The 14,280-nt window shown below is 49.8% G+C and overlaps 1 protein-coding gene across 1 annotated transcript in view; it reads right to left on the bottom strand.

Moving 5' to 3' along the window:
* Positions 1–11,748: 11,748 nt before the first annotated feature.
* Positions 11,749–14,280, bottom strand: part of MAD1L1 (mitotic arrest deficient 1 like 1) — a 346,877-nt gene continuing 344,345 nt past the window's right edge. Inside the window, exon 18 of the mRNA XM_058035443.1 lies at positions 11,749–12,816. Within this exon, the coding sequence (XP_057891426.1) occupies positions 12,658–12,816 (159 nt within the window). The 3' untranslated portion in view covers positions 11,749–12,657. The remainder of the gene's footprint in view (positions 12,817–14,280) is intronic.

The following is a 14,280-nucleotide window of genomic DNA, read 5'->3' as shown; positions in this document are numbered from 1 at the left end:
GAGAGGCCCAGGGATGCAGCGGAGGGATGGGATGGGATGGGATGGGATGGGATGGGATGGGATGGGATGGGATGGGATGGGATGGGATGGGATGGGATGGGATGGATGTGGAGAGGCTGGACCAAACCCAGGAGAGCGGATCAATGGGGTAATTGAAGCCAGCACACACTGCGTTAGGATATTTATAGCGCAGCCAGCAGAGCAGGAATTTGGGAGCCCAAGTCAGAATTTATTTGCATCTATGAGTTCTCGTCAGGGGGAGGACCAACACCAGCACCCAGCAGTGCCTTGCTGAGTGTTTTGGGACCTGCTCACCTTGGCTTTGGCTCCTCTGGGTGCACAGCGTGTCCCTCTCCTCTGCAGGGCCCTTTGGGGACAGTGACACTCCCCAAAGCTTGGAGCTGTGAGAATGTGGATGCACACAGGCACAGGATGGGCACAGAGCAGAGAGGAGAGGGGATGGACTTGAGGGGATGAAGGGTTTATTTGGGAAAAGCACTGATCCTGCCTTAAATGCCCAGGTCTTGTAGCATGGCTGCAGCACTGCCATGGCCAGGCAGGTGTGGGCTTCAGAGGTGCCCCAGCCTCTCCTCCAGCTCCTATCTCCCATTTTCCTCACCACAGGCTTTCCACCATGGACCCTGGGGCATTTTTTTCTCTGAGATTAGATTGTTCTCCAGAGAGAGGAATAGAGCACATTTCATTTCCTTCACCTCCGACCCCTGATGCCAGCAGTGCCCAAGGCACTGAAGATGGTGAAGATGCTGGTGGGCATGGCCAGTGCTGCTGCAGAAACCAACCCAGCTCCTTGGCTTGGAGCAGTGACTTTGGCTTCACCTGAATTTACTTAGGCTCCAATTTTTCCTATCTCCTCTGTGTCACAGCTTCTGTTTTACCCCTCTCAGCCAGCTCACCAGCACCACCAGAAGGGTGGCAGAGAACATACAAATGCTGCCTTGGGAGTTTTGCTCATTTCCCACTTTTTCCCCAACCCTGCCCAGAACTTAATGGAGGGAAACAATTTGATCCAGAGTGAAGGCATTTTTCTGGACTCAGTTTCTTCTGTGCAAGGGATAAGAAGACACACAAGTACCAGGGATGTGGATTTTCATCACGTGGGGAGAAGCCAAGCAGGATGTCAGTTTTCACTTTAGTTTTGCTGCCCTTTCCTTTGGTTCAAATTGGACGTGAACATGGCTGTATCCATCCCCCTGCAACCTCCCTGTCCCTGCAGAGCAACCAGAGGAGCCTGCCAAGTCTCTGAGTTTGTGTGTGTGCCTCTTCAATAATTCAGTGGGGATGTTAATCACAGGCTTGTGCTGTTGTTCCTGTACGAGCTCGATCACTTCTCACATCCCACCAACATCTGTTTTTTCACACTCGGCTCAGCTGTCTGGCAATAGCCATTTGCTGCTCACCTTTACTTGCCTTGCCATTAAAGAGCTCATTAATGCACTCCATCCTTGCTTTCTTTGGGACAAAAAGATTTCCATTTCTGTCTTTTATCAGCTTTCACATGGCTTACATCCTGTCCTCCCTTCACCATGCAGTGCCCTTTTCTAATGAGCTCTTCTCTCCTGCTCTGTCTCATCCATTAAGATCTGCGAGTGTTGTCCCCTGCATTGTCTTGCTCATCTCCTGGGCTCTGCTCTGGGTCTATCATATTCCTCAGTGTTTTCAGCTGTGGAAGGAAGCAATCAGCCCCACACGCAGCATCCACATTTCCTCCCACCTCATTTGCTTTCCTAGCAGCCCTCCAGCCTGGCTCATCCCGGCCTTGACAGGCTCCTCCATCCTTGCAGGAGCCCCTGGCTGGCTTCACCTGGCCTGCAGAAATCTGATGGAATGCCTCAGTCTGTGTGTGGTGCCTGCTGGGGGCCTCTTGAAGCTGTTCCTCTCTCTCAGCATTGCTTTTATGCAGCACTGAGCTCTCCTTGGGCATCTCCTGCCTTGCAATCAACAGCTCCGAGCCCGTCCAGATGCAGGAGGCCTCTCTGGGCACTGCGAAAGCTCCTCTGTGGTCTCACAAGTAAACACTGGCGCTCTTCATGTGATGCAGCTAAATTAATTAATCTTGCTCCACCACATTTGGAGCCTAGACACAAAGGTTTCCATTCCCTGAAGCTGGAGCTTAAAGCCTGCTTGTCCCACAAGTTCCCTCCTGCCCAGCTGGGATTTGTGTTGCAGTGAGATTGGAGAGTGGCAGCAGAGCAGCTCTTGGGAGTAGCTCCAAGGGGCTGGCAGAGCCCACAACCCCTGGAAAAGTGGCCATGGGCACAAACCATCTGCCACCATCCAGCTGAAGCATCCCTTGTGTCCAGCTCAGCTCAGGCTGACAAAGAGCTGTGTGCACAAACCTGTGATGGTGTTCACAGGGGGTCTTGGATGAGGGAAGAGACAAGGATTTGACTCCATGTTTCAGAAGGCTTGATTTATTATTTTATGATATATATTACATTAAAACTGTACTAAAAGAATAGAAGAAAAGGTTTCATCAGAAGGCTGGCTAAGAATAGAAAGAATGATAACAAAAGCTTCGTTCTCGGACAGAGAGTCCAAGCCAGCTGTGATTGGCCATTAATTAGAAACAACTCTATGAGACCAATCCCAGATGCACCTGTTGCATTCCACAGCAGCAGATAACCATTGTTTACATTTTGTTCCTGAGGCCTCCCAACTTCTCAGGAGGAAAAATCCTAAGGAAAGGATTTTTCATAAAAGTTGTCTGCGACACAAACCCAGTTGGGTTTTTTTCCCAGCCATCTCAGGCACTGCAATTTATCACCTTTCCATACAAACCTTCCCTCAGTTATATCCTCAGATCATCCCAACACTCCCACCCACCACAGAGGGTGCACACACACACATCTCTGCCTAGGAAATCCCAGGTAGAAGCGCAGCAGTCCCAAGAATGACAAACCCTTCGTGAGCTGACAGGCCCTGAGCTGCTCCACAGCTGCCTCCAGCCCTGCAGAGAGGCCACAGCTCCCAAAAGAGCCCTGCAGACACCGGGGCTGTGGGTGTGGAAAGGCAGGAAGCTGGGGAGGGAGGTGCCTGGTACGGCCTCTCCAAACCTGGCATTTCCCTGGCAGAGCTCACAGACAGGGAGGACAGTGAGGTGAGGGGTGGGCTGGCTTCTGATCTCCCCCCATCTCACACTGGGGCCCTGAAGCCCAGACATATCCCAGCACAGCTAAGAGGAGTGGAGAAGCAGAGATGGAGGTGCTGGAGCACAGCTGGGAGCTCCAGAAACCACCTGAGATGGCGAAACACTTTTGGATAGAGTTGTGAAGCTCTTCTGGCTCAGGTGACTGAGAAGTCCCTGGCCCAGGGTGGCTTTGGAGAATAGCACACCCAGGAGAGCCCACCTGTGGCTGTGAAGGATTGGACTGTCCATCTCTGAAGCTGCCAGGAGATGGATTCACCCACTGGTGCGAAGGCTGAGCCAGTCCCACTTGTCTGCAAAGCCACAGATGTACACGGGTGGAGATCCAGGTCTGAGGAGAGAGATCTGCTGGAAGCACAGCACAGAGCCCTCACAAAGAAAAAGAATAAACCAAAACATCACAAGATGCCAGCAAGTGGGAGGAGACAGCTTATCCAGGGAGCTAATTTAGCTGGAAGGAAATGGGAAGGATGCAAGATGTTCTGTTATTAAGAAAGAAAAGCAGCGTGCAAGAGCCAGGAACCAGAGGTTGCAGTGGCCAACAGAAAGTGATGTGGATGCATTCGAGTTTAAGAAGCCAAAGCAGAGCTGGGGCAGATTCTGGACCCAGAACAAAGGCTGTTTCTACCAAGCTTGAGAGGCAAAGGTTAAGATGAGACTTGCAGAGACCTCAAATCCACTGAGGTGGGTGAATTGTAAGTGGCACCGTGTTTAATCTGAGCAGAATGCATGAAACCAGATAATGTAATTGAAAGGGTTATTTAAAATGAGTGTTCAGAGGGGAAAATAAAGCATTGCAGAAAAAAAAAATAATACTTAGCACTTGTAATGTGCTTGGCATCTTCAAAAACTGGTCAGCCATTAACTCATTGCTCCTCTGCTCAGTCCAAAGGCTAATAAAAAGGGACGGTTCATTTAGTTATTTCACAGCTGAGCTTCTCAATAAGGCATGAGGAAGTGATTGCTGCTCTCTAGCATGTTGGTAAATAAACAGTTGGAAGTAGGAAAATACAAAATCCTCTCAGTGCTTGGTCACAGCTTCATGCTCAGCTCCTTCCTTCCTTCCTTCCTTCCTTCCTTCCTTCCTTCCTTCCTTCCTTCCTTCCTTCCTTCCTTCCTTCCTTCCTTCCTTCCTTCCTTCCTTCCTTCCTTCCTTCCTTCCTTCCTTCCTTCCTTCCTTCCTTCCTTCCTTCCTTCCTTCCTTCCTTCCTTCCTTCCTTCCTTCCTTCCTTCCTTCCTTCCTTCCTTCCTTCCTTCCTTCCTTCCTTCCTTCCTTCCTTCCTTCCTTCCTTCCTTCCTTCCTTCCTTCCTTCCTTCCTTCCTTCCTTCCTTCTCTCCCCTCACCTGACTTGACTTGATGCCAGCATCCCTCTCACTGGACCTCACGCATCATTTATGGGCAGCTTTTCCACGGCACAAGGAACATTTACATGTGCCAGCATTAATTCTGAACGCCACTTCAAAGCCATCTCTGCCTAACGAACCCCGCGTGCTGCGCGCAGCAAATTCCACCCCAAAAATAATTAGCGGCGCACGCCACCAAAGCGTTACGACGGGAACGCTGCACACCACCTGCTGAAGCAAAATGAATGCCTGATTTATTTATTTTTTGCCACTTTTTAGCAATATTCAGGCGCTGACTCAAAGCTGTGCTCTGTTCTTTGTAGGGCCCCGGGAAGCGTAACGTTCCCACTCTGCTTTCCAGTCTGAGAAGAGATTGATTTGGGAGGGTTCTATAGAACCATAAAAAGGTTTGGGTTACAAGGAACGTCAAGTATAATCTAGTTCCAACTCCCTCACCATGGACATGGGCAGGGCTTATGTTTTTCTTACATCACAACTGGACAGAGCTGTGCAAGACCCTGCTGATTTCTGCACGCCAGAGGTGCCAGCTGGGAGTTTGGGTGCAGGCAGCTCTGTGACCCTTCCTCTGAAGCTGCACAAGTCCCAGACCTTTGGGATGCTGTCACCAGTTCTGACCAGTCACAGGCTGGTGGCTGGGAGCAGGACAGGACTCACCGAGTCTCACCCTGCTCTGACATTCCCACAGAGTCTTTAACTCCTGAGTGGGATCTCACTGAGAAAAAAGGAAATTGGAAATGAGATCAGGAGTTGAAGTTTCTGGTGCCCCTATCAGCCATGGTGCTCCCACCGTGTCCTGGCTACAGCCAGCCCAGCTGTGAACAGCTCAGGGGACTGAGCTGGCTGCACTGAAATGATTTCTTTAATCTCTGCCAGAGCTGCCCAGCCCAGCTCACAGCAGAAGGAACAGCATGTTTAGCTCAAAGCCTGACGTGGTGCCATTGCCCTGGAAGACCCAGGTCACAAACCACCATGGTAGAGAGATAGAGACCAAACCTGGAGGTGGCTGTGGGCACTGGGGGACCAGCTGTGTCAGGATGGTGCTGGGATCCTGTATTCTCCTAGTTCTGTCCTTCTGGAGTGGAAGGAAGGCGCTTTGCAGGGCACTGCTCTCAGCCTGTGTGTCTCTCCAGCATCAAGCCATGGAATTCAAATTGTCAGTCTCTGCCTTGTTAGGATGCAAGGGGTTAAACTGTTCTTCCTATGCAAATTAAGCTTAATTAATCCTTTTCATCAGTTGCAAATATACCTTCTGAACCCTATTAAAAATATGAATATGCAAATTCAGACCTTTTTTAATACTCATTTTCAAGGACTTGGAGTCAGGCTTGATTATTCGATTCCCGTTAACAGCCTGTAAAACCTGGTGCAAAATTTAATTTCCATTTTAAGTTACAAAAAAAAAAAAATATGAATCTGTTGGTAATTAAGCTAATTACAGTGTTACACTAAAGAGGAGACAAACAAGGAGGACAAGATCATTCATTACATTTAACACTGGTTCCAGGACGTGGGGACTGTCCTGAGCTAACTGTGAAGCCAGGAAATGGCAGTGATGTAAACAGGGTGTGTGTGAGGAGGCTTTGGGGGGCCTGGTGCTTTCCTTACCTTGGGAACAAACCTGCTGCAGTCCCATGAGCCATTCTCCTCCTTCTGTTAAGGACAGAAGCAAGGGAGAGGAGGTGCAGCCAGGCTGGAGTGTCCTGTCAGTGTTGTGGGCTCTCTGACATGCTTGAGGCTGGAGCTTCAGAGTAACCCATAGAACCACCTTACCTGCCCGAGCTGAGCATCCTGTGCAGGTGAGATTTCCATCTTCCCTGAGCACTTTCTCTGTGTGTGGAGTGCAGAGGGGAGGGTTGCTCACAACTCCCTTTGCACTGGCAGAGCCATCAGGGAAGAGACATGACAAGACTCTGCAGAGACATCTACAAGCTGCCACGCTGGGGAGCAAACGATGACCAGGATGTGACCTCCTACTGTTCATGCCCATGGCTGCACATGTTGGGAGATGCCACCCAAACCAGCTCAGGCCACAGCACCCAAACCTCCCTTGTGGTCACCCACCAGAGCTGGGCAGTCAGTGCTGGCGGCTCTCAACTTGCCCATCAACCATCCCACACCTCCAGGCTTTGCCTTCATGTAATTTAAAAAATCAGCAATGCTATAGACTGTTAATTATGCTTTACCACCACAGTGATCTCTTAAAATCAGTCCTTAGAATACCCAGCACCTATTCTCCAAGAGAGCTCAAAAGGAGCCGAGGAAAGGCACAGGCACATGGAGCAGCCAGGAGAGCCCAAAAGGAGCTGAGGAAAGGCACAGGAACAGGGAGGAGGCAGGAAAGCCCAAAAGGAGCTGAGGAAAGGCACAGGCACATGGAGCAGCCAGGAGAGCCCAAAAGGAGCTGAGGAAAGGCACAGGAACAGGGAGGAGGCAGGAAAGCCCAAAAGGAGCTGAGGAAAGGCACAGGCACATGGAGCAGCCAGGAGAGCCCAAAAGGAGCTGAGGAAAGGCACAGGAACAGGGAGGAGGCAGGAAAGCCCAAAAGGAGCTGAGGAAAGGCACAGGAACATGGAGGAGGGAGGAGAGCCCAAAAGGAGCTGAGGAAAGGCACAGGAACATGGAGGAGGCAGGAGAGCCATGCTGCAGAGAAAGATGAAGGAGGGACAGTGTGATTTGCCATCACTCCATTGTGAACAAGGCTGTGCATGGTCAGTGGGGAGTGGGAGGCACCTCCAAACTGAAGGACCCAAGTGACATCCATGGTCTGTGTTTCTTTTAGCACTCCTGGGCAGTGGTTATGGGGCATCCTGGCAGGTGAAGCAGCCACTACCAGCAAAGTGAAGCATCTGCCATCACACAGCACAAATGTCACTCAGCAGATGCTCCTTAAGAGGAAAGGTTCATCTGCCAACCTTCAGAGCCTTTCATCTGCCTGGAGAACATTTCCCACCATGCTGATACCAGAAGTTTCTGATCACATCAATGGAGTGAGAGAATAGAGCTGATAAGGGAAATGCTCTCACCCTCCAGCCAAGCCCTTTGACCTGCCTGGTGCATTTTGTCAACTGTATCATATTTTGGAGGGAGTCAGGGATGCAGAATTACCTTCTCAGTCCCTGCAGACAATCAACTTGCTCCCTGAACCATGAGATATGATTGCCCTTATTACTTTGGTTTGCATAGCAGTGAGCCTTGTTAATGGTCATAAAATTATCCAGTCCTTATTTAAATCCTACAGCCGTCTGTGTTTCCATGACCTCCTGATGGTCTCTGGCTTTGCTCCAGGCTGAAGAAGCATTAGAAGGACCAGGAAGGAAAAAGAGACAGTGGGATGATTAAAGAAAAAAAAAAAAATCAGAACAACAACAAGCAACAGTCAACAAAGAGAATTCAAAGTGAAACATGGAATATTAAAGGGAGCTCAATCAATCAGCTGGAGAGTTCAAAAAAAACATAGCCTGTCATGAAGAGAAGGAAGCAGCATCAGGTAAAATTAGCAACCCTAATAAACTCATCAGTGCTGGAGCCTAGGCCAGGAAACAGCACAGGGAAGATGAAGGGGTTGGTAGAGGCTTGAGCCCATGTTGAGGATGTAAAACAAAACTGACACAGCCCAAGGCAATGGGCTTTGGTGGAGAAATGTGGTTTGGATGGAGACCAAAGACACAGGCTGCTTCCGAGACCTCCAGCAGCAAGAAGTTGCCTTTGTGCTCCTTAAATTACACGGCAGCATTTTCTTTAAAGTGTATTTTTCTTCTGTTTTTTTCCTTGTTCTTGCTCTGAGGGAAAACACGCACAGAAGGAAGGCTGGAGACACAGACACTGTGAAGGAACAAGAGGGGCTCCTGGGATGGCCTGTCCAGGGCTGGGCTTTGGCCAGTCATCTTTCTGGAGCAAAAATCCCCTCTTTCTTTTGGATAAAAGATGGTCCCCTTGTCCTTTCAAATCACATCTGCAAACCTCCAGAGTAGCAAAAGATTTTACAATAATAATCCCCCAAAAGAGAAACAAGAACTGGAAAACCCCCAAGCAGCCAAGAACTGTTTTAATGTAACCAAGCTCCAACACAGATTTCCATCAATTCTGCAGCAAACCTGAGTCATGAAATTAAAAGTAGCATCAGCATATTTCCTATTAGCTATGGTTCCTTTTTCAGAACAGATCATACATTCCTACCCTATTTTTCTAGACACTTGTGTCAATGCGATATCATCAGATGCCGTTCAGTCTTTCCTCTTAGCCTGAAAAAAGCTTTCCTGTTGGGAAGGATGGGATTTTAATATTTAAAAAAGACTTCGTGAAAAAGCTTTGCTGATTTTTTATTTATTTATTTATTTATTTATTTAATGTCCCTCCCCTGATCAGAGTGGGTGCATTTTGTAGCTCTTAAATATCATGCAAGTTTTAGCGACGCTGCGATTAAATCTGAATCTGCTGTCACAGCAGGCAGCAGGAATGTGATTCACACCAGCACAGAGAGCCTGTTCTGTCCTCCCCAGCTCCTGTCCTTAGCTACAGACACCTGGCATCAGGCAGAACCATTGTTTTTCCCAATGTCCCTGAACAGCTGAAAGCTCCAACAGAACCAATCCTGCCCTGGCTGTGCCCTCTCACACCCCGAGCAGCAGGGGTCTGGCATCAGCCCGGTGATGTCTGAGGAAGGCTCTTGCCTGTCAGCCCCTGGGGTTTATTTTGGCACCTCTGCCCATCAGCCCAGCTCACACCACTCTCAGCTGCCTCTGAGCCCACTGCTGGGCTGGGAAATGAAAAGGGCAGGTGCTGCTCGGTGTTTGTTTGGAGTGAGCAGAGGGGAGCAGTGGAGAACCAGCAGCATGGCTGGCACTGCAGCTGCTCAGAAATGGAGGTGGCTTCTCCTTCCATCCATATCCCATTTCTTCCATCCATCCCCTGCTCTGCTCCTGCCCTTCACTCTCTAGCCACCCACTCCATCATGGCTCCAATTCTCTTTCCTCTTCTCCTTCCCTTGCTCCTGTAGTGTTACATGGAGAAGATCCAAACTAACATCCACAAACTCCAAACTTCTCATGGCTCATCCCAAAAGGGTTTCCCTGGTTCCTTCTCAGGCATTGCACACTTCCAGGACAACGTGAGTAATACATGACAACACCAAGAGCCAGGAGACACAAAGCAGGTGCAAAAACCTCCAGATTCAGAGATGTGCCCTTAGGAGAGGCACAAATCTGGCAAAACCTGCCTTAGCCCAGAGCTCTGCTGCTTTACCCAACAGCTCTGTGCCCATTTGGTGTTTGCATATGCACACAGATGCACAGGGCTGATTGGCAGCAGAGCAGGGACTCACAAGCAGTTTGAGTGAAGGGAAGCTTCAAGCAACACTGCAAACAAGACTGTGTTCTGACACACACATATACACACACAAAATCCTGCAGCCATGCACCAATAAATCATATTTCACAGCCTACAGCACATAAACCCAGCTAGTGTGCATGGAAACCCAGCGAGCACACACGCGCTCCTGAGCGCTCCCGCCTCTCCCCTCCAATCAACTGAAAATTTATTATCCAGCTCCCAAGATTTTCTAAGAGGATTTTCCACAAACAGGGCTGGAGCTTTGCGGGTGATGAGCCAAACCCAGATGGGATTTGTGCCCTCACCACCTGGGGTGGTGGCAAGTGGGATCTCTTTGCACTGCCCTGGGGGCTGCACTCATGGAGGAGGGATGCAGGGCATGGTGAACACGGTGGCAGTGCCTTTGATGGGCTGCTGAGCCCATGTAGCTCATAAAGGATGGAGCAATCACAGTGAAATTCAGTGTCACAGTTATTCCTTGCAGCTCCCTCATGGCTCAGACAAGCAGGATAATGACAGAGGTGGGAGCTGCCGTGGTATCAGGTACAGCCATAGGTTTGTGGCTTCATCCTGAACTCTGTTGGAACTAGAAACTGGGGAGCTCCTCCTCTCCATGGCCCACAGCTGGCCCAAGTGGCTTTGCAATGGTGACACCTCCACATGAAAAACTCCCACGCTTCCATGTGTGAGCCTTAAGGATATCAAGCTTCTCAAAAATCCCAGTGAACTCACTGTGGAGCAGCATAATGCCATGAGCAGGGCAGGGGATGCTGCTGACCAAAGCAGGACAGTCCAGCAGCTCCCAAGCCATGGACAGCTGCTGCACCACACCACCACAACCCAGCCAAGCACCCATCCTCACCACACACCTCTCCCATATTAAACTTAGTTGAACAAATCAGTCTTGCTGGGAGACCAGGGAGCAGAGCAGTAACTCATGTCTCCTCCCCACCGGAGGCGTCTCGCAAGCCTGCTGTGTGTTCTCTCCCAACTTATTATCCTCTCACTCTCGGGAGGCAACTTTCCAGCGGGCTGAACGTGTTTTCCCTTGTCGCTCTCCAGCATCGCTTCTCGCCTCACCTGTGTTTTGCTAAGATAGAGGGTTTATTGTAAACTTATTAATTACTTCATTTCTCCTGCAAGGAGCCAGGAGAAAAATTTTCCGCGGCAGCCAGGATCCGCTATTGTGTTGGCGGCGGAGCTGAATGCGGCTGACGTCAGGATTCATTTTCCCCATGACTGGGGAAGGCGACTCTCCGTGCCACGCCGTGCATATGAATCAGGCAGCCTTCCCCTGGCACAGCATGCCCAGCAATTCATCTTCCACCGGGACTTCTTCAAGCAGAAGAGAAAATGACAAACTTTTGCTATCGTGCTTCCCTGCAGAGAGGTGAGTTGAGGAGATGGGGGCTGCAGCCTCTCCAGGTCTCATGTTTGTCCTTCCACCTCCGGTCAACAGCAGATGTTTTCCATGCCTGGAGACACATCAACAGGTCTCCAAGTGACTCCAGCAAGCCTGGCCAACCCTGCAGTCACTGCAAGTATCTCAGCTAACTTTCCAGCCTGCTCACTGCTACCTTTTCTCCAAGCCTAGGGAGTGTGTCCTGCTGAAATCAGGGGGAAATCAATATACACAGAGGTTTATAGCAAACTGATTTGGTTTAAGGCAGCTGGGGTTGGGACTAAATGATCTCTAACATCCCTTCCAATCCAAACCATTGATGAATCTATAAATCTGTGAATGAGACTTGCCTGGAAAAACAGAGATAATGATGTCCTCCCTTTGTGAAGCACATCAGATCATTGATGTGCTCTTCCTCTACATGTGGGAGAGCAGAGCTAGGAACAGAGTGCATCCCAAATAAGAATCATATACCCAGTTTGGCAGTGACAATTTATTATTATGACAGAAGAGCTACATCCATTATAATACAAAATGTCAGACTTCTGGAGATGCTCCACCCTCCATGCAGGGGAGGAGGAAGGAGACCTCTCAAAACAGATACCCACAGGGTGGTGGCAGGCAGCAGGCTAAAGCCACCAGCACTGAACACAATGGAGCCCAAACTGCTCCTTTCCACAATTCTACAGTCCTGAGATAACCAAGATAACCTATAGTCTCAGTAAGGAACCAAAAGCATGGCAGTGACTGAGCCACAGAGGTGTCAACACAGGTATAGGGGCTTCAAATGGCCATTTATGCTTGTGCTTTTTCACTCAGTGATGGCAGACTCAGGTCACTGATATCTTAAAAATAATTTCAGACTTGCTGAGTGATGAGATGTTTGCAAGAGCAGGAGACTTTCCCTGGGTCTCTGTCCTCAGGGACCAAACCCTTGGCTGCCATTAGAAGAGGAAAACCATGCAGCAGAAAGCACCAGCCTGATGCAGGTTTGTCTCTTTGCTAGGGCTCAGATTTAGGGAATCTTTTTGGGAAAAGATGTGAATGGTGATGCTGAGGCTCCTCAAACCAGCAGTTCCCACCATATTTCCAGACAGATCCTGAGAATCTGGGTAGTGATGAACACATGGCCCAGTTCAAAGGCAGGGATTGGATCCTGGCACAGGAGAGCCCTGGGACGGAGCTAGACTTGCCCTCCCACCGGATGAAAATTATGCTTTTCAGAGGAACTGGTGGGATTTGTCACTCAGCATGAAAGAAAGGGGAAGAAGTTCCTTGCAAAACAGAAGCAACCCAACACCACAAATTAGGGGTGGTGAACAGGAGAATTTTTCCTTGCTACCTCGAGTGTGCTGCCCAGGAGGGCCAAACCTGGCTGGCAGCTGGCAGTGGGGCACTAAGCGATGGTCTGGCGGCTGAAGAGGTCGAGGGTGAGGGCGCTGAGGAAGGCTGGGATGCTGTCCTGGCGCAGCAGGTGCAGCTCGATGAGCTCCCGGATGGTGCGCGAGAACTCCGTCTCCAGAAGCTGCATCTTCCCACCAGAGGAGCTGGAGGCCTAGAGGGAAAGAAGAACAAACCCATTAATACCTGAAGGTTTTAATGCTGCATTTTTCCACCAGAGGAGCTGGAGGCCTAAAGGGAAACAAGAACAAGGCCATTAATACCAGAGGGTTTGAATTAATCTCCCTGACACAAGAGCAGTGCCACCCTGAAGCCTCCTTTGGCACGGATTTGCTGCCACCAAGGACATGCCATCTGTTTGGCACATGGCATTCCTGAGTCCTGCATCCCAATGTCCCCATGCAGGACCCCTGTGAGCCTTCCCTGGTGACAAATGTGGCACTGGGGAGATGTTTGACCATCCTGGAAAGAGCCCAGAACAGAGGTGGCCACATCAGGGTCACTGTCACCAACACCACCCAAGGTGGCAGGAGCTCTGCACAGGGTTTTCTCTCCATGAAAACATTTATCCATGAAGTCATGCCACATCTGTAGGAGAGAGCAGACCTGTTCCTGATTAGCACAACTCCTTCCCAAGGAGTACTGATCCACCCTGCATCCCTAAAGTGTTTAAATCAGCCTGGCAGCACACAGCCGAAGCCACCAGAGGAATTATTCCAGGGAAGCTCTCAAGAAAATAAGGAAACTCAACATGTGGGAAGACACTACAAATCTCCTGTAACATATAAAACAAGCAAAAAAAAAGCTAAATGCAAGAGAAATAAGGAATGCTTGAAGCCTCTCCTGCCCCCGGAGGCATGAAAGCAGCTTGTTTATTAATAAACGGCAAAAACATCACAGTGCAAATGCTAATTTTTTTTCCCCTGCCATTTTCCTCTTCAAAATACTCCCATTCCTAGTTGCTTTGCAGCTCTGCTTCCTGGTGGAGGTGAGGTGGGACAGCATGAGTGGTGCCAGGCACGGCTGGCATCCCCCTCCTCAATCAAAGGATGCCAAGACCCAAAGTGGAAGGTTGCCATGGGAGGGGAAAGCATGGCTTTAGCTGCTGAGAGCCCCAAAGAACATGCTTCCTTCCCATTTCATGTTCTCAAGAGCCTGGACAGATTTGATTATGAACCCTCCATGTTTGGGTCACTTTGGATTGTGAGGAGTGCAAGGTACAGAGGATGCCCCCGCCATCCCCCAGGCAGGCAGGGAATCAAAACAAGGTTTTCACGTGGAAAAGCGAATTAGCTTTTGTTTAGATCTTTGATTTGGCTGGGCTGTTTTCCAGCAAATCCTGTGCTTTGATCTGCTGCTTACCAGAGCTACCTGGTACCTCCTGTGCACCTGAGGTACCCCTGGAGCAGATCAAAGAGGGAAGAGATGGCAGATGAAGGAGCCAGTTGGAGGCATCAGGAATGATGTAAATTCCCAGCCCACACAGAGCCAGAGGTGTCACTGCAGAGCAGAAGCACAGGAGATGGGTGCTGTGGCAGCAGCACAGGTTTTATTTTGCAAATCCCCCCCAGATTCAGCTGATGAGCAGTGCCAGTTTTGGAGGAAGGTCCGAGTATTA

Source organism: Melospiza georgiana, chromosome 16 (genome assembly GCF_028018845.1).
Source record: "Melospiza georgiana isolate bMelGeo1 chromosome 16, bMelGeo1.pri, whole genome shotgun sequence".
NCBI lineage: Eukaryota > Metazoa > Chordata > Aves > Passeriformes > Passerellidae > Melospiza > Melospiza georgiana.
This window is presented reverse-complemented; position numbering and strand designations above follow the sequence as displayed.